Below are 27,790 nucleotides of genomic sequence, written 5' to 3' on the forward strand. Positions count from 1 at the left end.
AATTAATTATAAATAAAAAATCAGAATAATAACATAATAATTCATGTAATAATGTTACAAATTGGGTTCTAATGTGGCGGATGTGTTTTGCCTGCTGTACCTGTACGCACCGCGTGGCTGACGTGACAGAGTGAGATAGGTGTGGTAGAGATTTTACTTTTTTAATGTTCTGTTGTTGGCGTCAACTGCGGCGGACAGTGGGCATGTTGTGTTGCACTAGTTCTGAAATAAACGAATAAAAACCTGTAGAAGATGGCGATTTCTTTGGTGATGTTACCACAATAATTGTCACCTTAAAGAGCATACGGCAGGAGAAAAAAAGTCTTAAATGGCATTACTATGTGAATTAGAATCATATTATGAGACGATTCGACTATATACAACAATTTAGCAAAGCGCAGATGACGAGAAATTAGTCTTTTAATCTGCGGGTTAGCCACGCCTACCATTATAGGGCTTTAGCGTCCCCAACAGGTGGATGACGTCAGCGGTAGACTGGGCTCATCGGTTTTACTATTCAGCCTATTGAGGGGGAATTATTTAGAACGAGGAAAACACGACGAAGAGAGCCGCAAAATGTCATTGTTTCAGTCTCTCTACTCCAATATTTTTACAGGATATTCTTTTTATCCAAGTATTTTTCCCCAATAGCTATATAAATGGCTTGAGAAGGACCAGTCAGCCCGTCGAGGGGGAACTATTCACAACGAGGAAAACCCGACCAAGAGAGCTGCAAAATGTCATTGTTTCTGTCTTTTTACTTCAATATTTTTACAGGATATTCTTTTTATCCAAGTATTTTCCCCAATTGCTAAATAAATGGCATGGTCATGACAAATAACAGTCTTGTGCTAAATGGAATATGAATGAATATAATAAAAATGCATTTATTCAGGACAACATGGCAAAATTACTCCATAATGGTCAAAACTGTCGACTTCACCTTTACTGTCGCACCTCCCGAACGATATTTTATGACACCTAAATCGGACATATGTCATTTCCCTTCCCCGGCTTCGGAGAATGTAAACAAACCAAAAAAAGGCGTGACAGCTAGCCGACATGCTAACCCGAACCGAGTGATGTTTCAAAGTCTTCCAAGCGGAAAATCACTAGCCTGGATTTATTGACATGACGACTGGGTTGTCAATTGTCTATGCGGATCAGCAAACCGCCCGGCGGAGAGCAATTTACATTTCGTTCCCCGGAGGAGGGTGGCTGCAGTTTTTGTGCAGCTAACGTCCTGCTAATGTGCACGAGGAGAGCTTTTTACATGCCTATCAATGATCAAACGTAAGTAGTCCTTTATTTAGAGAAAGTTTGTAGTGTTTACTTTGTAATCGCTGTATTCGTATTTGACATAATACAAAACAAGATGTTTACTCACTTCCTCGTAAGTCCAATGGTCCCACAGCTTGACCGCAGTTAAATATCCACGGTGAATGGGAACCTTTTGAAACTCCAAAATGGCGCATACGCCTCTCCCTCATACAGAATGATTTTTCTGCAGCCGTTTGGCTGGCGTGATGCGAAAAATAAACGTATTAATCCGCAAAATCAGCTGAATCCTTCGTCCTTAAACACAACAGTACGCTGTATAGTGAAGAGGACGTCTTCTACCGTACACGTCACAGCGTCCTCCTCCTCAATGCAAGACCGAAGCCGGTAGTCACTCATTTTCATGGCGCGGGATTAAAAAAACTAAATAAATATAGCGATCGCTTCCACACACATCCAAGCGGTCCATATCATTCAGGAGCATAAAATACCGCGTGTATTATGAAATAAACATGCTTTGTCGTGTCACATGCACTTTAAGTGTACCTTATAGTCCGCAAAATTCAAGTACACTAGTTTGTGTATACGCTAAGCAGCCTCACTGTTAACGGTTTACCTTTGGGGACGACGAAGCCAGTTCTCGGCCAATGACCGCCGACACTGGACCAGGTCCAACTGGCAAGGTTTTTTTCTCCCCATCCGGGCCCAGGCTGGTTTTGGAATCGAGAGCCTGCGTTCCAGGGCCAGATGAGTCTGGGGGTGCCGGAGCTCGCCTCTTCTGGCTGCTACCCACGTCCAGGAGGGCGGGGCTCTGCATAGGGCTTGTTCTTGGCTCATAGAATGGGTTGGACCTGGTTGCAATAACAAAGACAAAGTTTGACATTGCTCAGTTTTAAGAAGCAGTGGTGCGTGTGACACAATGAACAATCCTATTGAGCTAATCAATGGAGTCAGGAGTCAGCTCGCAACCTGGTTTCTCTAGGTCCATCACCAACACGCCCCCCCGCCCAGCGCATACCAACGAATGTTATCAATATCGGGGCACACTTGTGGCAGTGAAAGATACTCACTCAGCATGCGACAAGCGGTGTTAAATAAACACAATTGGAAAAGAGGGTTGGAAGAAATCGTGCTGACAGGGGAGGCCAAAGCTAAGAAAGACCTATGCGATGGCTGAAATTGCTCTAGTCAAAACACGGCAAGGCTGCGTTGAACTTTCCATTCTGTAGAGAATGACCCCAGACTTAAGGGAAGTCACGGCAGTCAATAACACGTCAGGCTTTCTGACAGCATAGCTCAACTGCAAGTCTGTGAAGGCAACTAAGAACCAGAGGATAACAAATGACACAACTGTCCTATTCGCACTGTTGGAGATACAACAGGGGTTCATCTCAAGTTTTATAATTGCAATGTTTCTCACTCCTCAAAACATTAACAGCAATCAAGAAGTTCTCACGCCGACATATTAAGTAGCATGAAAAGTCTCTAAAACACGCATCGAGGAGGGACCCTGGAGCAAGGAGCATGGATCGAGGAGCGTCGTTGGGCTAGCTTAAGTCAAGATCGCCTATATATCATCAGCGTAACTATCGTATTTGTTGGACTGTTAACCATTATTTTTTTCTCTGCGTTTGTACCCTGCGTTCTTATCATCAACGATGACAATAGAGCTGAAACGAATACTCGTGCAACTCGAGTAACTCGAGTTTAAAAATTGATCCGAGTAATTTTATTCACCTCGAGGAATCGTTTAATTTGGCCAGCTCTAAGCATCACGTTTTGCCCGGACTACTTTTTAATGCGGGACAACACGCTGACTTGGGTGCGTAGAGGATGAAGCAATTTAAAAAAAAAAAACAAAACAAAACCTTACTGCAGCAGACAGCAGCTACAAACTACGCCGATGTTGCTAAAAACTACGCCCGCATGATGCTGGTGTGGTAGCAGGTAGTGTCCGATGCGTCTCATAGATATCGCATGCATTTAGGACTAGATGTGAAATGACAGACTCGGCCGGGTCTGGGCAGCGTTAGTAAACAGCCGCCATCTTTAAGCAGTAGACTTCTCAGCGCTAATAAATATAACGTTAACTGTCATCCCTCATGTAACGTTAGCCCTTCGGAGGGCTAGGTTTCTATTGATTATGACCACTGTCGATGCGTGGCTAACGTGTCTTACATACAGGCTTTATTTAATCTGTAAAAACACAGCATTGTAGAGTGATGAGGGTGTAAAATTAAAACATAATAAAGCTAACTGTCAGTTTTAGCTCAGTAGTCATTGCTGAATAAAACACCAAGTAGCACTGGTCCCTAATATGCTCCAATACAGCAGGTATCATACTTTTATTTTGAACACTGCAAAAACTCAAAATCCTATCAGTACTTACAGTTTAGACTAACTTAAAACTTAACTAGAACTTAAAAATAGCTTGACACAAATGGAAATTCAATTGAAACAGGTGGGAAAAACACGTAGCTTTCAAGTGATGTGTGTTATCAAGCGTAATGGCGTACCACAAGCAACACGTCACTTCCGCTCATTAATATTCATGACATTAGCTACTGTTGCTAAGTAAGGACAAGCCACCATTTGTCCCCAATAGGAAATGAATGGAAATCGTGTACGAAGGAGATGTTTACAGCGCTAAACCTACCAATTCTCTCCGAAAATGATGTGCCTGGTGCCAAATTGACTGGCAAAGATGTGGAAGAACATAAAAATGTTCAGTTAAAGAGATGGCTTTAGTGTCGAAGGCTGAAAAAGACGAAAAAAACTAGCCGACCTAAGCATAGCTTTAGCTTTTTTATCGACGCGACTGACAATGACATTCTCCTGTTTCAACAAGTTATCCTTTACCATCAGCCCTGTCTTTCTTACATGTCCTCTGGTTGTCCTACGTCTCTTACCGTTCTTGGGGCTAATTTAGTTAGCTTTGTGTAGCGATCGCAAATGCTACTCAGTGACAGCCAACGAACACTTTTAATTTTTTCATTGATAACACATCTTAATCCTATAATTTATTTACACTCCCCCCTTACTAAAGTTGTTTTTTTATATATTTAAAGGAAACTGTAACAGTGGCAGTCAGATACCATTATAATTCTTTTCAGGTCATTCATTGTCAGACAGAAGCAGTACGGCACAACGTTACGCTAAAAAAATAAGTTAAAAATATAAAAATGGCTTACCTCTTTGTCCTCTGAAAGACCATGCCAACCCAACATAATGTTTACTGCATATGAAACGTGAATGGATTCGCCGAGCTGATGTTAACGTCCGCGCAAGTTGATTCGGTCTTCACATTTTTTCCTCCCGAGTTTTTGGTTCCGGAAACGTATGAAGAAAACATTCTTCATGTGTTGTAATGTCAAGAGTCATTTCTACAAGTTCCAAAAAAGCAATGCGTGATCGGCATGTTCGTTTTTGAAAGATTACCGGAGAAAAGTAGCACTTTTTACGTTGGGTCTATGCAAGGGCGGGTCTATAATGTCCCACTTCGGCTTTACTTCCGCTTTACGATGTGACGCCACGGTCTAAAAATAGCCTGCGTGCGGTACGCCATTACATTTTTAGGTATGAAATATGTTGTTTTTTTTAAATAAGATCTATAAGTTTTTTGAGTGAAAGCAGTGAATTTTTTTTTTTTCTAGACACATCTGAGATGCAGTTGTTGGCTGTTTTCAACAATGTACATCGAAAATAAAGACATTGATTGACTGAAAATGGTTCAATATTGGATTAAATGTGTTTTTTTTCTCATGTATATTTATATTTGCTCTTTACCTAGAAAAAAAAAGTTTTATCCGATTACTCGATAGAATTTTCAGTCGATTACTCGATTACTAAAATATTCAATAGCTGCAGCCCTAGGTGACAATAACGAAAATATTTCGTCGACAAACAATTTTTTGTGACGATGACGAGCTAAAAACGTGTCTTGGTAGACTATAACATAACGAGACGAATGCCAGTATCTAACAAGACGACAAGACGAAAATGTGACATAGTTTCTGTCATACGTTCACAAAGCGTGATCACGTTGGCCTGCATTGTAGCAGTGTTTAAGTCATGTCACTCATGTGAGATTTGCTGCGCCCCAACCTCCTCCTCACCAGTGTATAGAATTACTTTCAAGCTTGGGCTATAAGCTAGGCTGTGCTGCAGGCTTTGTTGTTTTGAAAATAAATGGTAAGATTTGTTTTCCTATCTTGGCAAGAGAGAATATGCAATGTTGCTTTAGTCTTGAAAGTCAAAAATGTATGTATGTAAATGTAACTTGTAGCGTTGGCATAGCATTCGCATTAGCATTTACGTAGCTTCAGGTGGGGCAAACCTCCTCTTAAAGTCCCGGACAACTTTTTTATATACACAGGCACGAAAATCTCTCACCTTTCGACGAAATTCGCCATTTTGAAGTCAAAAAGGGCGACCTACATGAATTGCGTAGATCCGAGGAGAAATTCTTTTTGGGAGGGGGTCGGGAGGTTTTATTTAATTCTTATTATTATCATCATCATGTGATTAACTTAGTACGTAAACTGAGCACTTAAGAAATCGGTTCTTTAAAAAAGTGACACTTGGACAAGTTGGACAGTCAGCATATCCTTCTAGATGCTTCGCTGACGAGAACCAATCATCGGCCCAAGCTGTGTTCCATTATTCCAAACGCGCGCACTCCTTACGTGTACATAGAGTGCTCGGAGAGCCTTTGGTTGCATTGCTAAGCTGCGAAAACAAAAAGCAGGCCTTATCCACACCGGGGCAGACCAGAGCGCAGCATACACACTTGCCTGTATTTGCCAGCAGATTGAATTTGGTGAGTAATGGTTTCAATCGTTTTCACATTTTGCGATATAAAAAAGTTACTGCCATTCGTTGCAGCTTGCGTTGAACACTGCCAGAGCTAGCCAAATCTCCCATGAAAAAAAATAGCTCCCGTTAAATTGGCGTCAAGCTTGTGTATTTAGCGGTAATATAGACGAAGAAACACACTGTTGAGTCAAATTAAGCGGCATGCTCTCGGATGGAGGGGGGCGCCTCGTATCGCTCCCGTCGACCGCCTGAGACGCGTTATTTTCGGCTGTGACTTGAGCTGACGGCCGGTGTCGGCACAACACCGGCCCGACGAGTGGTGGGAATGACTCTTGCTAAGCTTTTCAGAAATACAGGGATCCCTCGTTTTTCGCGGTTAATGGGGACCAGAACCCGCCGCAATAAGTGAAAACCGCGAAGTAGCCCCCCCCCCGCCCCCCCCCCCATTTTTTTGTGCGTGTTCAATGTATTTCTTCAGATTTTACATAGGAAAAATGATACATATATAAGACATGTTTTTTTCACTTTTTTCACCAAAGTATCATTTATAAACGGTTTTCAAGCGCTTCAAAATGTAAGAATTATGATAAGTTTTAAACATGTTACTGCCCCACCGAATTATTTTTAAACAAGAATAAAGTAGTAAGAAAATGCTTGGCTTTATTAAATGCTTCATAGTGAGTCTAATCAAACCCTCTCAGGCTTTGTTAAATTGTGATTGACACATGTGCAAAGTTTTTCTTATTATATATATTTTTTTGTTTCAAGCAACTTATTTGATTGAATAATAAAGACACAAATGTCCTACTCAAAATGTGGCCCAAACGCAAAACAACATTACTTCAATGGAAAAATTTGTTTCAATCAAGAAAAATAGTTTTCAAATGCTTTTTTTGTCTCAAATTTATTTTTGCAATCAAAAACAATTTTTTTTATTGAAGTGACTTTTTTGGGATTAAAAGTATATACTGTATTTTGATTGAAGCAACTTTGTTTTTGATAAAAGTAACTTTGTTTTTTGATTGAATAATAAAAACACAAATCTACCTCCATCGTTATTGAGAGAGAAAGAAATTAAGAAAGCTTTAAAACTAAAAGCCACCGGGGAGTCTGTTTTTTTGTTGTTTTTTTTTTTTGTATATTTATATTTCATTCCATAGACATGCCTCGTAGGGAAAGGAGATTGAGGGATAAAAAAAGGAGTTGGATGAGGCTGCTAAAGGCAGTGGATACCTCATCAGCTGGGTGAATAGCAGACCTGGTAAGAACAAGTTTGCAAGGATAGTCGGGTATTAAATACAATTATAAACACAATTACAGTGTTATTTTTCTATAAGATTTTATGTCATTGCTTTATTAATCATTAGGTGCTAGAGTTTTTAAGTATGGATAATAATGAAATAATAGTTTTGAGAAAACTGTGCTGTTGGTGGCTCAGTGACCATCTGATGTGGTTTGTTCTCAGATGAACAAGTTGAGGAAGGAAGTTTTGATGCAGAGGTTGAAGGAAGAAAAGAGGCAGACTGACTGAGTCACAGCCAGAAAGTGTTGATGACAGTTTTGATTTCTATTCACTGTTGCCCCCTCCCAATTAAAGTATGTCACAGTCGCAGCCAATTATTATCTAAAGCTGGTTAAAATTGAAGTTATGTTGTTTTAAGGTGTATTAAATACTTGTTTATGTGCCCCTTTTGATCTACGAGCACCCGCCCCTCCACCGGTCTCTGCTGAAACACAGTGTGGGTCGACAGAGATCAATATTTTGTTGGGGTGTACAGTGTACTGGAACATATTTCCTCCACACCCTTCTCACCTTTTTGACCCCTGACCCATTTTCATGCCTGTATACAGTTCTTGGCGTCCGGGTGGGTATAATTTTTTGACAATAAAGTACTGATTTCCTGCTAAGTGTGTGTTCTGATTACGGTGTTGTCCTTATAGATGCTACAATATATGATAGCCCCCCCTTTAAAATAACGGATAGCCAAATATTGTCAGTACATGGCACTCATACAGCTGCTACACTAACACTGACAAAGAGTGCCCAGATATTTAGTCAGATTTCATCAAAAATCATTCTAAAAGGAAGGAAATTCCCTGTTTGCTACGACAACAGGAAGCTATGATAGCGCTCATTTAGCCGTTTTTAACTAGCATTCACTTTATTGCCCAGGATGTACCCCTCAAATGCTTGATCCCATTACAAAAACAGTATAACTTGATTTAAAAAGGACGGACTGCCATGGTGTGCTACAACGAAGCTGATGTACTAAGTGTTAGCGTTGGCCCTTAGCCCTGGGCTGCAGTACACCAGATGCTATGGTGGGGATTATAAAACGTCATCCACTTCAAGTTTAGAAGGCAAGGTAATGTGGATTATATTTTGTGTTCTCTGTAAATGTCGAGACCTTTTTTTTTACAGTTATTTTTTCTTCTTAAGGTTTGCGAGAACACCATTTGGACAGCTAGTGTCTGGCTCTCCCGAGTGACAGGCTACTGCATATGAATGAGACAGTAACCCGACGTGTTGATGCATGTTTGTTTGGTTAATAAATTTTTGATCAGTCTTTCTGTGTAACATCTCTCTATGTAAATAAAGCATCCCATATGAAGGCATTGGCTACATTTAGAGATGTCCCGATCCGATATTTGGATCGGATCGGACGCCGATATGGGCAAAAAAATGCGCATCGGTATCGGATCGGCCGACACGGAAAAATTCCGATCCAGACTTCCGATCCAGTTTTTTTTAATCCGGTCCGGGTTTCCAGCGCACCGACATATATAATCCATTCCAGTTTTTGCCTCGGTTTCCCTAAAATCCGAATTTTACGGCACTCCTTCAACACACTACATTACCGTCTCCCAATTTACCGAGAGACTTTATCGGTAAAAATGTCAGCTGTGTGGAATCATTTCACCTTAAAGGACGACAAAGACGAAGAGGCAGAGTGCAACATATGCCACAATAAAGTCAAGCGTGGTGGTAAAGCTGTAAGAAGTTTTAATTCAACCAACCTAATCAAGCATTTAGCGAAATACCACCACAAACAATATAAGGAGTATGTTAAGAAAACCGAAGACAAAAAAAAAGGTCCTACGCAACTAACACTGGCAGAAACTATTGCTATGCGTGACAAACTGGCACTCGACAGTCCCAAAGCCCAGGGAATAACAAGAGTCATTGCCGAAGAATTCATTCTGGATGGCGAGCCATTCTCTCTCGTGAGTAAAGACGCACCATCCAACACTTTTATGCTGCATTCCAGAGAAGTGGGAAGTCGGATATTTAGATAGTACTATTTGATCGCTTATAGGAAGGCAGGTTCGCTGGAGGTCAAAATGTCTTTGGATGGCCAAAATAAAAAAACACCTCGTCGCAATCAGCCATCATTGTTTACATTTGTTTGGAACGCTTTGAGGTCGGAACTGGTATCATCCGAGTGGGATAAATCAGACTTCCCTCTTCCCTGGAATGCAGCATAAACATCCTGCTTGTCTAATAGATATCATATGTATATAGAACTAGATGCAAAATGACAGACCCGACGCCGTTGGCAACACATGCATTGGAAACTACGTGCGTTAGTAAACAGCCGCCATCTTAAAGCAGGAGACTTCCCTTGTAGGCTGTTGTAGTGAACCTTCCAAGCGAACCTAATTAACTTTTTATCTAAAATTCGGCAAAATCTTGACTTGAATCTATCTTCAAAACAGTTTTAAAACTTTAACATGTCAAAAGTAGACAGAAGGGAAATTATGGAATAACGGGAGCAATTTTCACAACTTTAACAGTTGATTCGCAAAATTAAATGAATTGAATGTAGTTTAAAGCTGCTGATACAGAATGGGGACTTGAGTATTTAATTTACTGTTTTAAAATGTTAACTTGATACTGAAATAGTCGTTTATTTAAACCTGAGAGGCTTTTCATACAAGTTTTGTAACTAATGCACGAAACATTAAAAGCATCTAATAGCTTGGGAAGTTTGTGGGATTTTCCACTGACAGTTTACAATATTATTTGCACGTTTTACTGACTGACTATACCATTTCTGTTTGTTATTTAGAATGTTTTGTGTTTGTCACTGAATAAACAGGTCAGTTTCTTGTTACCAACCATTGTGTGTTACTCAAACTCACCTAATTCAGCTGGCTAGTTGTTATCAAGAGTACTAAAACCCTTTTCAACATGAGTCTGACAACTAAGTAAGGAGGCTAAATAACTTTAAACTTTAATACATGCTCAGATAGGCCGGTATCGGTATCGGCCAGTATCGGTATCGGATCGGAAGTGCAAAACAATATCGGTATCGGATCGGAAGTGCAAAAACCTGGATCGGGACATCCCTAGCTACATTTACAAACACTTTCGGAATAAAAATGCTTCATGTACACGACTCATTTGGAATATTATAACCCAATGCAGGCTATTCCAATCAAGATTTTATTCCGAACCAGAGGGGTGGGTTTTGTCGATTGATTATCCGATCAGCGCTCATGAAAACACTTTATTCCAAAATTTCGGAACAAATCATCTTTACCCAGCATTTCTTTGACATTGGCATATTTTTGTGGTTATTCCCAGAAGCTAATAGCAGCAGAGCGAGCGGAAGACGGTAGGCACAACTTGCACATGACTAAACTGGTCCGCATCCGAAACGAACACGTTGCTGGTGATCGCAAAATTGTAGGGAGACTTGATGGGATCAGGTCCCAAAGGTCATTTTCTTGTCTTGGTCTTAGATTGTGTAGTCTCAAAGACAACACCGCACGGACTGTCTATGGCACGAGCCCTTATCGCAGATTATAAAATGTGGTCTGTGTCTTTGATCTTTCTACGCTTCAGCTGTTGCAAACTGAAACAAACCACACCTTTTTTAACTTGCATGTTGTCTGGGTCAACTTGGGATTGGATGATTGACTTCATGCCAAAACATCATTGTCCGTTCTAACTGAACCGTTATCACACTCGAAAAACTAAAAATTAGAATAAGTAAAAATTATCATACTCATCGAGCTCCTCTTCATCGTTTTGTCCGACATGGGCGTACAAGTACTTGCTCATGTTGACTGGCCGCACCCCTTGCCTGGGCCGGGCCTTCGGTGGTTCAGGCTCTTGGTTGCCTTCATTTTGCTCTGGCTCTTCAAAAGGGTTCCCTGGCGTCGTGTCACGCGACTCCTCTGCGGACTCGTCAAACGGATTGGAGGCGTTGTAGGACGAAACGTCGATCCGGGAGGCTGGAGACTGACTAGGGGGTTCTGTTGAAAGAGTAATTTTCTGTCAGCAATGTCATGGTGAACATTATGTGCCTCTTCAGCTTACATACCGTCCTCATCAGGGTCACCAAATGGGTTTAGGTGATTGGCCTCAGGTAGGTGATCCTCAGACTCGTCAAAAGGGTTGGTGAGCATGGCAGGGTGCGTTTCGCTGTCCTTGTCTTCCAAGAAGTTCAGCTTGTTGATCAGCTCTTTGGAGGGATGAATAAAAAGTCAATCAGGATGAATGACAAACAATTAGAATATGAGCCATGAAGCAGGAAAATGATTATCACATGGGTAGGGGGGGAAAAAAAGTGCTGCACTTGGGAGTGAACCACAAGTAACCACCAGCTAAACTTGACTGCGCGCCTTTCTGGGAACATTGGTGCAATTAGCGTGGGGTGTTACTGTGGGAGCCGAGCGGCGTGAAGTTTCCACGGTGACACAGGCCGAAGGGGCTGACACTTGAGCACTTTATCTTCGTCGTCCCCACCACGGTAGCTCATTTGCATGAAGACGAGAGGCTGGCGAAGGGGTGCAAAAAGGAGATGCCGAGACAGGTCTGGAAAGAGCAGCATGGCTATTTCTATTTGAGGTGTCGCTATGTCAAGTACACTTCACTGATAAACCGGGTAGCCTTTTTCCCTGGTGACCCATTTTAGGCCGATTACGGTATGTGTGGAGTTGTGCGTACATAGTTAGAGTCATTAAATATACAACAGAAGAAGCTGCTGGTGGAAATAAATATTTACAGATTAAACCCAATTTAGTCTCACGACACTTTAGGTCAGTGACAACAGAAAGGATCGTCAGAGGTGGCAAGAGCGATGAGGACTTTCTTGTGAAAGCAATGAGGAGTCGAATCATTTTACCATGGAATAAGTAACATGCAGGTGAAAACAGGCTAGTGGTTGAACATATAAGCTTCCACCCACTTATAAAAAATTGCACGTTAGTACTATCTATCCATTAATCTCCATGAATGCACCAGTCATGCATCTTCTACTGGTGTTTTTTCTTCATTGTAGTTTCATTGTATTTTACATTTCTACACCAGTTTGATAGTATAGATATTAGTTCAAACATTTCAGTTTTAATGTACACGTTAAAGTGCATATGACACAAGAAAGCATGTTTATTTCATATTACACGCTGTATTTTATGCTCCTGAATGAAACAGACTGCTTGGATGTTTGTGGAAGCGATCGATGTATTTATTCTACTGGTGCACGATATTTATTGGTCCGATAATAGGAATTATGACGTCATCCTGATAAATCTAATAACATTATTAACAGGACAGATAATATGTACAGTGCTGGCTTTACAGTTTACACACTAGTATAAGAAATCAGTTGACCATTTGCGGGGCATTGCTCCCACCTGCTGGTTAGAATAATTCGCTGCATCTATTTTTTGTTACCGTTTGTTTCACATTACAAGCTCATTCACTTACACATTGCGGTGTCGAGCGGTAGTATTGACAATCGTGAATGCTTTCTGTTACGTTTCCGCCTCGGAAATATATGTAAGTATTTTATGTTTACTATAACATATGGATGTGCAACATATGTTTACTTCTGTGGTGAAGGGTCATATGTACAGAACTTCATACATTGTGGTGTTATAGAAGCCAGCCAATGCTTTAGTAGCTCAAGATAGTGTGCTACGCTATACATATAATAGTTGTGTATATAAGTGTATTGTGCAGTTTGTTTTATATTTAGTATTGAAGATGTATATTTTTCTGTTTTCACAATATTAAGACGAGTGTCTTCCCATAAAAGCAGGAAAAGACCAAGCCTTGTGGTTCATGGAAGCGCATTCATTTTTAGCTGGCTGTTGGGTAGTGCAGAAGTGTAATGCACTGTTTTGTTCATGTCATTATGAAAAATCTGGTGAGATCAAAGGCAAATGTATGTTCAATCCACCACTATTCATTCATTCATTCATTCATTTTCATTTTCCATGCCGCTTTTTCCTCACGAGGGTAAATTTTTTTTTTTTTTTTAAAACCTCCAGGTGTTCAAAAACTCAGAAAAAGGTTCAAAAAAGGTTATACATTTAAAAAATGATATATTTATTATGGGTTATCGATATCGATATCGGCTTTGAGGAGCAGGAAGTTATCGATATTGGTATCGGTTTCAAAAAATGGATATCGTGCACTAGGCATGTGCCGGTATGAGATTTTGACGGTACGATAACCGTGAGCAAAAATACCGCGGTTTCACGGTATCACGGTATTGCAATTAGAGCTCCAAAGAAAGAAAAAAATACATTTTTTTTCCCCATTGAACAGGATTTTTTTCAAAACATATTTGCAAATTGGAACATGAATATAATGTGAAAATAAATAAATTAACAAAAAATAACAAATATTTTATATAAAATTTAAATAAATAGAACCTAGACAATACCCACAGCCACAGCTCAAGTTGCTCAATATTAGAGTAAGAACAAAATAATTGCTATAAAAAAGTAAAAACAATTCTAAATGAAATCAAAAATATATACTGTATTACTTTTTTTGAGGGGGGGGGGGGGACAAGTGAAGTTTCGCCATTTTCAGCCACTGTGTCAACTCTAGTCTACATGATGCCATGCCTTTGTGTTAAAAAGAACAAAGAATTCATAAGTTAGTTAAAAATGTATAAGTTAGTTTTATAAATTAGTTAAAATGTAAATATTTTTGAGGAAAGGTTTCATCTAAAAAAAAAATTTAAAAAAAAAAGTGAGGAGTGAGACCTCCTTTCACAATTAGCGATCTTTGACGCGATCCTTTTTTCCCCCCCTTCATTCAAGCTTGTTTCTCACTCAGCGTCTGAGAGACATAAAACCTCGACAAAGTTGCTCTCCCAGCTTAGCCTAGGCTAACATTGGTCTTTGTAAGTTTTAGTTAGTTTGTATATTGAATTTGAAAGGAAAATGTGTGTTTTGTTTTTGGCGAACTTTTTAATGGTGCTACTGCTATCCTGTTGAACAAAATCACACGTGGAAAAATCGAATTGTACAACGTTTTAAATGTATTCATTTGTATATTTCACCACGATTTGAGAGCTAAATAAATTGAAGAAAAGTACGCCTTGTGTTTGGAGGGTTTGTTTTTGGGTTTGCTGGCTGTTTAGCAGTATAGCGTCACTGACACTTACGGCAACTAACAGGGGAAGGGTGAGCGCTGCCGCACCAAGCCACTTCGGCTGCATTTTGGCACATGAAAAATAGCGAATACCGTACTAAGGTATGACGGAAAATTTTAGTGGTTTTGAAACCGCGACGTTTTCACACCACGGTAAACCGTGAAACCGGTAACCGGCAAATGTCTATCGTGCACCCCTAATTTATTCAACTTTTTAAAATGAAAATGAGTAACTTCCGGCCAGAGCCCAGGGTTTAGGAAGAAGGCGGATGTGACGTCAGAGAATGAGATCATTTTAGCTAGACAGCCATACTTTTGTATGCAGAATGACTGGGGATTTATCTGATTTTACAGATTGATTTGTGCATTTTTCGCATCACACCAGCCCAATGAGCTGCAGGCTTTTGTTGCTACACCAGGGAGAGTTGTGTGAGCCATTTTGGAAGATCCAAAAGATCCTGTTCAAGTCGAAGAAAGGGCAAAACAAGTCCGACAATTGAGGGAAAATTGGACGGACAAGGAAGTGAGTAAGCTACAATACGTGTTTTATATTAAGTCAAATAATGGAACCATGGCACACGTTTTATAAGGAGATGGCTTGTATTCTGTGGGTGACAATGTTTGCCGTCGGTCAGTGAAGCAGGGCGTGCTTGCATTCATCGGCCAGCGAGCACTGCGTGTAGCAAGCAACCCAATTTATGCCGATTTATCCACCAAGAATGAGCAATTTTCGGCGTTCATTCCCTGCTGCGTCCTCGGCGATGAGCACTCCCGCGGGACTGCTTGCCAGGGCCGCAACAGGGGAATGACTGTAATAGTCCACTGAAAGTTGCTCACTGCCGGAGGCCGGCCGATCGGTGAAGGCAATCACTCCCGACGCCGTGTGTGACTGGGTCGGGGTTGTTTTGTGTGATTTTCGTGTTCGAAGGACGAGGAAGAGACTTGGAAGAGCCGCTCGGTTCAGGTTAGCATGTAGCCTAGCTCTCACGTCTCCTGTATTGTTTACGCGGTTTTCCGAGTCTCCGAGTCCCCGACAGGAAAATGACAAGAGCCGGACTAACTCCGGTGGCATAAAATATCTTTCGGGAGGTTTAAGAAGTCGGCAGTTTTGACCATTATGCAGTAATTTTGCCCTGTCGTACTGAATAAATGCATTTTTAATATTTCATATTCCACTTAGCACAAGACTGTTATCTGTCATGAGCATATATATGTATAGCTATCGGGGAAAATACTTACAAAGAATATCCTGTAAAAATATTGGCGTAGAGAGATAAAAACTATGATGACATTTTGCAGTCTGCGCTAATCATCAGCCTGGTGTTTGTGGTCTCTGTCGCCTTTTTCCTCATTTTGAATTTTCCTCATCTTCCAAATACAACTCAAACATATGGCTGTATGTCACATACTTCCTCTGGATCCACAATATTGTTCGAAAAATCCACACTTGAACCAGAATCACTAAAAAACACTTTCTCCTCCATTGGGCTCATTGCTAAATCCGTTGAAATCGCTCATTCTCTGATATCATCACCAAGATGATAGGAGAAGCTGAACGACAGATTTAAAGACGCATTTCTCATCATCTGCCCTTTACCAAATTTTTGTATTTCGTTGAATCATCTCAAAATATGATTGTAATTCCAATACTAATGCTATTTAAGATTTTTTTTGTCATTCCATATGCATTTTAAGGACTTTTTTTTACCATTAACATAATGAACCAAACTGTACCATTAGGTTAGTGTCAGGTATATGACTGATTGATCCTATCAATAAATCAGACGAACATTGATTATGTTTTATATCAAGTCTTGTCTGGATAAAGTTCACCTGGCTTGGTTCACTACCAAATGCATTTTAGGACAAAAAGCACAACAACAAAACTCGCCACATGTTCACAAGACCAATGTCAACTCAATACATGAGAAACAAAAAATTAGGGATAAGAAATAAATAAAGATATACCAAACAAAAAGAAACTGAAGGAGGTTTCACAAGACGAGACCAGGTTGGAGATAGTCGGTAACAAATAAAACCTTGCGAGGAAGCGGCAGGCTTTGCGGCCACCTTGCACGCTCGCTTAGGAACGCCGACGCCATCGTCGTCATCGTCACCGTGTAAGCAGCTGAGGGCGTTCAGCTGGTTTACTATCTCTGCAGACCACGGGGCCACACAACAAGGAAGGACGGAAGAAGACAAGGCGTTGAAGAGAACAAAAAGAGAAACAGCTAAAATACGTATGTTTGGAAGAAGGTGTGATTAGTTTGACGCAGTGGTTCTCAAACTAGGATCTGAGGATCTGTGTTAGGATTAAGGACATAAAATGTTTGAGAACCCCTGCATTCATGCGAGCATCATCGGGGAAGCTTGTAGGTACAAGTTAGTGGGAGTTTTGGCTTTTCTTAGCGAGACGCAAGCTAAGCGAAGCGTGGCTGTAGGCGCTTGATGTGCACACATACAAATGAGACAAAAGAGCGAAGACAGAAAGCATGAAGCTGAACAGGAGGCGGGAGGAAAGTTGGATTAGGCAAAGCGGGAGGGAGGGGAGGACATACGTTACAACACAGCAAGGACATACGCGTGGAATGAAGGTGTGATTGTTATGTTTGTTACACTTCTGATTCATTGCCATTAGCAATTATATTTGTCCTCTTGAATCTACATTTGCCAGATTTTCAATGAGTTTGCATGGAAGATGGTCTCGCTGAGTTTGACAGTGAAATTTAGTTTTTAAAACTAATGGCATGATAAACTGCTAATTGTCGATAGCAGCATTGCATGGCTTTGGAATTTAAATCTGCATATTTACACTTTGCCTGACATCGATTTTAATGCATCATACAAACATGCAGGAAGTCATCTAATTAACATATTTTTCGGCCAATATATTAGCCATTATTTCTCTCCCTTTTCCCCCTTCTGGCTTTATCAACAAACCAGTTAAATTGTGGATCTTAACAGGCTAATGGGAATCATGCTTCCTTTTTTGCTAAGCTAACCTTTTCATTTAAACCATTTTGATTTTTGGCCCCAAGGTGGTTTGCGGCATTGGGTGCATTCAGAAGCACTAATGATTAGCGCGGGTGTTCCATTTTTTACCAACATTCTAAATAGGGGTGGGACAAAATATTGAAATGGTGATATATCGTGATACTTTGTATCCCAAAAGGTTATCGATATGCGCCTGCCAAGAATCGAAATATCATTTTAAAAAGGTGTCAATTTCTAAAAAACAATAAAATAAAAAGGAACCAACAATTTGCTACTCAAATTTTCCTCCATAATAGTAGTGTCTCAGTTAGCTCTAAGGCTGCATTGACGGTGCTCGACACCCAATCCATTTAGACTGAGGAATGTTCCTTAATTCGAAACCAGAGCATTCACAGTCATTCTGTCCGATTTTCAGGGCATTCACAGGTCATTTCCTGTTGAGTTTGAGTCGCTGCCTATTTATTTGAGTTATTCCCAGGTCACTTCCTGGTCTATAACTCAAAATACACAGGAAGTGACCCATAAAATACCCTAAAATCAACAGGAGGTAACTGAAAATCAACAGGTAAATTACTTTAAATGGCCCAAAAATTACCTCATTGCCTGGCATTGGCTGCCACTGACGGCCATAGATGTTCAATCCGTTTGAAGTGGGAGGGATGGCAGCGAATCCATTCACTGCCACCCTCCCAGTTCAAATGGATTGGACGTCTACTAGTGATGAACTCATTCCAATTCACAGCAGAAGCTTGTTTTTCTGTTTATTAGTTTTTTGTAGAATATCCTAGGATTTCCTGACCAATGTATCGAAAATCTTAGTATCGCTATATCGTCAGATCATCGTTATCGTGAGCTTTGTATCGCAAATCGTATTGTATCGTGAGGTACCAAGAGGTTCCCACTTCTAGTCTGCACGATCCCAGACTTCATTTGCTATTGATTTAAATCACGATTCATGACCCGCGATTCGATACACAAAACAGATTTTTAAATCTGAGAAGTACTTTATTTAAATCATATTTATACTAACACTTAACTCAATGTAATAAATCAGCAGAACATTGCATTTTGTTGATGTTAATTTGGTTTGGCGTTTTGATCCATAAAATATTTCTGTGTAATTTTTTTTTATTTTTTTAAATGAAAACAGTCAATTTCAAAATGTGGACACCTGCGACTTAAAGCAACTTGCTAACTTTTCAGTTTTGGTCGATTTTAGCGACACTGGTGGACAAAAGCGGTAGTGTTTTGCCTTAAGGAAGACCGCATTTTCCATGAGGACCAGCGCATGAACGCATAGTGGCGTAAATTCCTCATCTACTGATCGCCTGCAGATGGATTGGTAAATGGAGTTAAATGGAACAACTACTCTTCCACTGAGCCACGCCACCCAAACGACATTTCTGTTTCCAGCAGCTGTGTGAAGGATGAATAATAATGAGGTAATGAATCCATTTGTGGCTAAACAATAGCATATGACAGTTAGCAACCGTGTGATTTTAAAAAATTTTTATTCATTTATTTTTTTGTACTCATATAGCGCTTTACCTACATTGTTACAATGCCCAAAGCGCTTTACATTAGCACACATTAACCCTTTCACTCATAGCCGGGAATCGAACCGCTGACCCTTCGGTCCCAGGACAACTCAAGCTGCCAACTGCGCCACGGCCGCCCATTTCGTGTGGCTAATGCTCTCCCTACCATTGTGGGGGTGGGTTAGGGGACTCACGCCAGTGAGTGAACGCCGGGCCAATATGTATTCTTGAGTGTCCTTTTCAGTCTCTTTTGTTGCTCTGTCATCTTTGCACATTTCGCACGAAAGCGTTCACATCGACTTTTGCCTTTATAACGAATGGGGAAAGAGAGAAGTGAATATGACGTAAAGCAGTCAGCACATTTATAGCTGTTTTGTCTGGCAGGGTTGAAAGTGATACAGGCCCCCTCAAAATATAAAAGAGGTGTCATTCAACTAGTTGTCAGTCGACATATCATCACAAATGTTATGAAACTATTTTATAAATGTTGAAAAGTTACCTAGTAGTGCAGCTTTAAGCTCAAGTGTGGCTTATATGTGCACTTTTTCCAAAATGTGATTAAATTTGGGTGGTGCAGTTTATAGTCAGGTGTGCTCTGTCGCGTGGATTTTACAGCATTTTATCGCAGGATGTCGAAAAAAACATGTGTCCACTTTTTCCATTGTCGCCAAAGTTTGTCATACACGAAACATTGCAGCTACCTGTGATCTTGGCCGCCTTCTCTTCCTGGTTTACCCTGTTCTCCTCATCCTCCTCATTCTCCTCCTCAAAGTCGTCCAGGTTGCCAATGTCGGCCTGCTTCATGCTCATCAGGCTGGCAAGACTCTGCATGTCCTCGTCACTGTGGCAGGAGGTGGTGGGGTGGAAAAAAAAAAAATCACATTAATGCAAATGCATATCATGCACATGTAATGCGTTTTTTTTTTAAAATAACACTCACAAGGCTATACATAACCTTGGGAGATTAACACACTGCCGAGATGAGGGAAAAACGAGGCGATTATGCACCGCTGTATCAATGAATAAATGGAAATGCGTTGAATTTTGATGTGACGAGAGGACGGCGTCCATTTCAAAGGATTTAATGTAACGTCGCCACCACCTCTGTCACTTCCTAACTTCTCGACGTTTTCAAACCTTCTGTCTCAACTCGGCCTTCGTGTCCCTGCTCCCCCGCCGCACATTATTTCACGCCGCCCCCCCCTTGAAAGTGCCATCATAATCTTCTCTTTCTCGCTCTCTCTGTGTGTCTGTGTTCTTTGTGTTTGTCGCTTCCCGGGCGGCGGGCTTCATTTGAAGCGGCATGATGGAGTTTGTTTGTGTGTGGTCGACATCATTCCCCGAAGGGTTAACAAGGGTTACGCGCCATCGACCCGCCGTCCGCAACACAACAAAGGCCTCCGCTAGTATGTGTGTGTATGTGTGTGTGCGTCTTTAAATTAAAGTGATCGAATTATAATGGACAAACGAGAGGAAGGGTGTCTTAAAATTAAAGTTGTGAGTCTCAAAGATGAATAACAAGTAAAGAAGAAGCTGCCAGTGATTGACAGGGTGCCGCAGGCTTGGAAAAAAAAAATCATTTTTTCATTCAATCATTTTTAATTTCAAACATATAGCTAGTGGGAGCCATAGGGAGCCACAACATTACCTTAATTTTTCTTTCCCTTCTACAAAAATAGACTTGGATTTAAGACTAGGATTGAACTTTTAAGGTCCCATATTATTTGAATTAAAAAAAAAATATTAGAAGCTAAAAAACACATCTTAACCGGGGGTGCCAATAATTATTGAGGGCACTGTATTTGTTCGTATCACGATTCTTGAACCGCTATTTAATACACAAAAAAATTCTTTAAATCTGAAAAGTACTTCATTTAAATCATACTTATACTAACACTTAACTCAGTAATAAATCAGCGGAGCATTGAAAACTAATAAAAGCAAAATGAAAGAATTAGTGCTGCAACGATTAATCGATTAACTCGAGTATTCCATAAGAAAAAAATATTCGAATTAAATTTTGTTGCTTCGAGTATTCGTTTAATTAAAGTGGCGTTGTAATGGTTTATTTTGAAAGTGTTTACATTTAGTTTTAATGATTAGGGTGGATACACTGCCCTCTGTTCTGCCTCATTTCACATGGCTGAATCCAACGGCTCCCTGATAAGACCAACGTAAGCTACGTTTTTATTTGGGCTACGATTTTTAATGCATTAGTAATTTAATTTATAGGTATATTTAGCCATTTTTTGTGGGAATATGAGTCTGAACCATTTTTAAGAGCTCTGTAAAAAAAAAAAAAAAAAAAAAGGTGAGTATTTTATAGCATTTAAGCTAGCTGACGTTTGCTATGTAAGTTAGCCAATTGTTCTTTTGTTGTACATAGATCCTCCTTTATTTATTTTTATATACCATTTGAGGTTCATCCCAGGTATTTCAATTTTTCATGTTCCTTATCCGATTACTCGATTATTTGAACTAGTTCATCGATTAATCGACTTCTAAAATAATCGATTGCTGCAGCCCTAGAAAGAATAAATAAAAAAAGATCAAACAATTCTCACTCCTGCCTTCCACCAAAATAATGGTTTTGAGGAGAAAATAAAAGAATGCTGTCTTTAAGCCGAAAACAAACTTGAAAAAATAAATTAAAAAAAAAAACTTCTTCACAAATTTGGCTGATATAAAATAGAATTGTTTCCCCCTTTTGTAACAACATTCATGAACACGACAACAAAATGAGCCTCTGTCCCCGAAAAAGTGTTCAGAAAACTGCAAGTATTAGGCCTTTGTCAATAAATCATCGATAACTTGTAATGTGAAGACTCTGCCCGAGGTATGTGCCGGAATGAGATTCTGACGGTAAGATAACCTTAAGCCAGGGTTCACAAAATCCGGACCACGGTGCCACTTTTCCTGTCGTGTTTTCCACGTCTCTCTCTCCTAACACACCTGAATCAAATGATTATGTCATCAGCAACCTCTCCAGAAGCCTGATAATGATCCTGATTATTTTGATTCAGGTGTGTTGAAGGAGGGAGACATGGAAAACACGACAGGAAAAGTGGCACCGAGGTCCGGATTTAGTGAACTCTGCCTTAAGCCAAAATATCACGGTTTCACAGTATCACGGTAGTGCAATTACAACTCTAAAATGTGTTAGAAAGATCTCGTTTAAAAAAAAAAAAAAAAAAAAAACACTTAATTCCATTGAGCAGGATTTTAGTTTTTCAAAAATGAGCAAATTGGAACATAAGTATAATGTTAAGTTAAAATAAACAGAAATAACAAAAAATAACTGAAGTATTTTAAATAAAATTAAAATATTTGCAGTCCTTTTGGTGAGCCTAAACCCAAGTAAAAAGCTCATAAAAAGCATGTGTGTATGAATTATATCATGTTACATTGTACGCACACTCGCTTTCTCAACACAGTTGCCAGAGAGAAAAACGCTAGTGCTGCAACGATTAATCGATTAACTCGAGTATTCGATTAGAAAAAAAGATTCAAATTAAATTTTGCTACTTCGAGTATTCGTTTAGTTAAAGTGGCGTTGTAATGGTTTGTTTTCAAAGTGTTTGCATTTAGTTTTATTGATTTGTGTGGATCCATTGCCCCCTAGTCTGCCTCATTTCACTTGGCTGAATGCAGCTGCTCCCTGTTAAGACCAACATAAGCTAAGTTTTTGTCGGAGCTAAGTTTTTTTTTAATGCATTCGTGATTTAGTTCATAGGTATATTTAGCCATTTTATTGTGGGAATATGTGTCTGAACCATTTGTTAGGAGCATTTAAAAAAAAAAAAAAAAAACTTGGCATTTTATAACATTTAAGCTAGTGGACTTTTTGCTAAGTAAGTTAGCCTATTGTTCTGTTGTACATAGATCCTCATTCATAGATATTTTTTATACCGTTTGAGGCTCAGCTCAGGTATTTTAATTTTGTATGTTCCTCATCCGATTACTCGATTATTCAAACTAACGAGTTTATCGATTAATCGACTACTAAAATAATCGATAGCTGCAGCCCTAAAAAAAAACACATGTTTTACCACCGCTAGACACACTAAGCACACAAGAGTTAACTTTCGTAGCTGGTGGGAAACGTTCTTGACAGTGTTTACTAACCTTTAATTTTATATAAATGCGAAATAATATTGGAGGTATTGCCTCCTCTGCAGCCACCCTCGGCAAACATGTTTAACTTGTCGGTTGGCCCTCCTCCTCTAAGCCGCGACCGTCTGTAACTTTTCTGTCGCTGAGGTATTCCTATAGAGCCTACCCACCGACGTCATAAAACCACGTGCTCGCTGTATGGTTCCGCCCACTTGTCCGTCATTTTTTTTCTCTGTATTAGCATTGGTTTCAATTGATCGAGGAATTTAAAATGCATTTCATGGAAGACCCGGTGCTTTCTGATGCCGTAAACTCACTGGATGTGTTGCATAAAAGGCGTTATGTGGAAAAGCTTCGTTCTATACAGTCGCCAGATCCATATTTGATGCCTAAATCGATGATTTTTGACCGGCTGCCTTCGCCGTCTCTGCCTGACCCTGATATTTACAACTATCTTGTCCACACAAAATCAGCCTATTCTCACGAAAGTTTGAAAAACTTTAAGAGCTTTGAGGCTTATAAATGCTACGTTGCTGGTTGGGTGAAACAGGTCCTCGTACACGAAAATTCGGCAGGAATCTTGTGCTCGGAAGGTGAGTTACGAAATTTTCAATTCAAAATCTTTTGTTCTTGCTAACATCCACTGTCAAGTCTAATGTATTTCATGTCATTTGTCAATGGAGCTAGGGCTTTTAATGTTTATATGGTTTAGCGATAGCACTCTCACGACATACATACGTGTATGTTGTCAGCGATTAGCCTAGCAATGATCTTAATTGTGGTTATTTGTCAGCCTCGTAGACGAGGCCAGTTTTTTTCACTTGGTACCAGCTAAATATTATTCAAGAAATAACGATGGTGGAAGAAAGGGAAGTCACAAACATCTTGAATTTGAAACTATGTCGTACTACGTCGTATGTTGTCGGCGATTAGCCTCGCAATGATCTTAATTGTGGTTATTTGTCAGCTCCGTAGACGAGGCCAGTTTCTTTCACTTGGTACCAGCTAAATATTATTCAAAAAATAACGATGGTGGAAGAAAGGGAAGTCACAAACATCTTGAATTTGAAACTATGTCGTACTACGTCGTATGTTGTCGGCGATTAGCCTCGCAATGATCTTAATTGTGGTTATTTGTCAGCCCAAAACCCCCTAAGTATATCTTAAATGCATCTTACCGGATATAAAATGACTACTACATAGTCTGTGGTGATTTTTTGGTGCCCAGTTTTCACGTCGAATTGCAGCCGTCCATTTCGCTCTCCTCTTTGGATCCCTCGGAATACGGTAAAACTTCAAGTCTCTCCTTCCATCTTCTCTGTTAGTGCAACCAACAGCCACACACGCCTTCACCATTTTGATTATTAATGTTAAGGAGCAGAAAAACACGCCGTAAATAGGAGAAATGTACGTAGCCGTAACAGGTTAACACTATGTTTTGACGGACAAGTGGGCGGTACCATTCAGGAGAGCGGAGCTGTGACGTCACGTGGGCAGGGTCTATACCACCGATTTCGTTTGCTTCGATGGGGGAAAAAGTTCAGGAGTTTCACCTCCTCCAGCCATCGTGTAGCACAGCTGACTCACTGACACTGAGCAACAACTATTAGGGGAGGGTTGAGCCTTGCAGCTGCAAGCGAGGGATTTCTCCCTGCATTTTTGGGACATAAAAAATAGTTAATACTGTAGGGACGGTATGACGGAAAATTTTTGCGGTTTTGAAATTTTGACGTTTTCATACCACGGTATACAGTGTATCACAAAAGTGTGTACACCACTCGCATTTCTGAAGATATTCAAGTATATGTTTTCATGGGACAACACTGACAAAATAAAAAGTAGTCTGTGTGCAGCTTATATAATATAATTAATTTATTTTCCCCTCAAAATAACTCAAAATATAGCCATTAATATCTAAACCCCTGGCAACAAAAGTGAGAACATCCCTTAGAAACTACGTACATCCCTAAATATCCAAATTGAGTACTGCTTGTCATTTTCCCTCCAAAATGTCATGTGACTCGTTACAAGAGTGCTGTCAGCATTGCTGCAGAGATTGAAGAGGTGGAGGTCAGCCTGTTAGTGCTCAGACCATACGCCGCGCTCTACATCAAATTGGTGTGCATGGCTGTCACCCCAGGAGGAAGCCTCTTCTGAAGACGGTACACAAGAAAGCCCGCCCGTCTCATCAGACCATAGGACATGGTTCCAGTAATCCATGTGCTTTGTTGTCATGTCTTCAGCAAACTGTTTGCGGGCCCGTCTCATCAGACCATAGGACATGGTTCCAGTAATCCATGTGCTTTGTTGTCATGTCTTCAGCAAACTGTTTGCGGGCTTTCTTGTGTACCGTCTTCAGAAGAGGCTTCCTCCTGGGGTGACAGCCATGCACACCAATTTGATGTAAAGTGCGGCTTGGATGGGTTGGAACCTCTGGGTAACTCGTGATACGATACGATTGCGGTACAAGGCTCACTATAACGATATCTCACGATACGGCAATACAACAATGACAATAACAATGCATGGGTCAGGAAATCATTCTAGTATATTCTACAATACAACTAATAAACAGAAAAACAAGTTCTTTTCATCACTTTGCTGTGAATTGAAATGCGTTTATCACTAGTAGTTCAATCGCTGGCAACCTCCTAGTTCAAATGGATAGTCGTCTATGGCTGTCATTGGTAGCTAATGCTAATTAATTTTGGGGCATTTACAGGTGACTTCCTGTTGATTTTGGGTTACTAAACAGGAAGTGACTCAAGAATGTCCCCCAAATGAATAGGAAGTTACACCAAATAAACAGGAAGTAACTTGTAAATGTTCTCAAGTGAGCAGGAATTGATCTGTAAATTCCCACAAAACCGGAAGACTGGTTGTGAATGCTCTAATGTTGTGTCATTGACGGCGCTAGACGTCTATTCCAGTCAAAATGAATTAGATGTCTTGCGCCGTCAATGGCAGCAGTGAGCTAACGTAGATACTATTCTAATGGAAGATTTTGGTAGCAACGCGTTAGTTCCTTTTTGAAACCTTAACACCTTTTTAAAACAATATTTTGATTCTTTGAGGGAGCATATCGATAACCTTTTGGGCTACAAAGTATCACGATATATCAACTTTTTGATATTTTGTCACACCGCTTCTTTAAACATTGAAAACAAATTGTTGTTGCCCACTGGCTAATGTTGCAACTTACTGTAGAAAAAAATTCAAATGACTGAAAAATGCTCTCCTCCACTTGTTGCCATGACATTCACGGAAAATCGGCTCATTGAAGAGTAGGCATTCATCACTTGTCAGCAACAAGTTTAAAAGAATAGGGAAATTTACTGGTGCGAGTGGATGAGAAATAAAGTGGTATTAGCTCAAATTTCAGTGGCAGGATGATGCACTCTGTGTATGGAGCCCTGCTGTGTTTTTGCTCTCCCCCTCTGTGTCTCTATCACGCCCTCTCCCCGAGTGTTTTTTCTCCCCTGGATTCGGGTAAGATTTAACTTTTGGCAAGCTTACATGTCGACATCTCAGCCCCTCTCATTGCGAGCTACCGGCAGATGCAAAAATACTGTATTTGCTTTTAACTCAGCTTGAACATGTAACAATACTTTCATCTCACACCACGAGACAGGACCTTGACTCGAAGAGTTTTGCGATTTCGATAAGTGTATTGTTCCAGACTTAGTAAGTTCACAATCATTTTCTTGATTTAACCTTGGCCAAGCCCCAGTGTAGGGTGTTGACTTACGTGGCCTTGCCCTCCCGCAGGAAGATACAGGAGAGGGAGAATTGCAGCGTGGCCGACACCACCTTCTTGGAGAGTGGCTTGAACTTGAGCTTGACGTCTGTCTGTGTGGGCATTGGGCTGGCGTACTGCTTCATGTTGATGCTGCTGGTGGCCAGGGCCTTACGGCGACCAGACGGAGACTCCTGTACATGGAAAAATGGTGCATGTATTCAAGATAACATTACAGCTAGAGATGTCCCGATCGATCGGGATCACGTCATTTTCAAAGTATCGGAATCAGCAAAAAAATATCGGCCATGCCTTTTTTAAATATATATATATATATATATATACTTTTTTTTTTTTTTTAATTAAATTGTTTTCTAATTGTAATTAACGTTCCAGACATCATATGTTACACTCTTCCAGAGTCTTTAGTTTAGGCTTAAGGTAGGATTATCAAATTTATCCCAATAACAGCAGTAATTAATTTTTTAAAAAATGTATCACGTTAAAATATTTAATGCAATTAATGCATGCGCTGCACGACCCACTCACGCATTGTCGCGTTCAATTTGTAATGGCACCGTTTTACCTATATAGAGAGATAAAAGGCAGCGTCAAATGAGTAGAGGGAATTTTGGCAGCCTTTGGAGCCTTTTTTTAATTGGCTAAAGCCTTACAATCCCTCTCCCTACTATTAGAAATATCATGGGAAGCAATGTGGGGAAGTAAGGTAGCGATTGATCTTTTTCTTAACACCTTATGTTATTTCCCAACGCAGAGAAGATATATCAATTGGTAGCACTACGCACAGTCATGGTTCCACTTCCCATCATGCATTTGGGCATGGCGACAGTATCATTTACTGAAAGCTCAACAAATACACTAGATGGCAATATTTAGTCACAATATACAAAGTCA

The 27,790-nt window shown here is 40.2% G+C and overlaps 1 protein-coding gene across 5 annotated transcripts in view; it reads right to left on the minus strand.

Annotated features, from left to right (window-relative positions):
* ehbp1 (EH domain binding protein 1) overlaps positions 1-27,790 on the minus strand; it is a 490,476-nt gene that overhangs the window by 280,471 nt on the left and 182,215 nt on the right. For 4 of the 5 annotated variants that reach the window (XM_057847483.1, XM_057847485.1, XM_057847482.1 and 1 more), the window contains 6 exons: positions 26,888-27,069; positions 19,728-19,867; positions 16,534-16,650; positions 11,424-11,564; positions 11,106-11,355; positions 1,895-2,129 (listed from right to left, as the gene is read on the minus strand). In XM_057847483.1, the coding sequence (XP_057703466.1) occupies positions 1,895-2,129; positions 11,106-11,355; positions 11,424-11,564; positions 16,534-16,650; positions 19,728-19,867; positions 26,888-27,069 (1,065 nt within the window). The remainder of the gene's footprint in view (positions 1-1,894; positions 2,130-11,105; positions 11,356-11,423; positions 11,565-16,533; positions 16,651-19,727; positions 19,868-26,887; positions 27,070-27,790) is intronic. The other variant, XM_057847484.1, reaches the window with a different exon arrangement.

The sequence above is a fragment of the Corythoichthys intestinalis genome, chromosome 10 (genome assembly GCF_030265065.1).
Source record: "Corythoichthys intestinalis isolate RoL2023-P3 chromosome 10, ASM3026506v1, whole genome shotgun sequence".
Lineage (NCBI taxonomy): Eukaryota > Metazoa > Chordata > Actinopteri > Syngnathiformes > Syngnathidae > Corythoichthys > Corythoichthys intestinalis.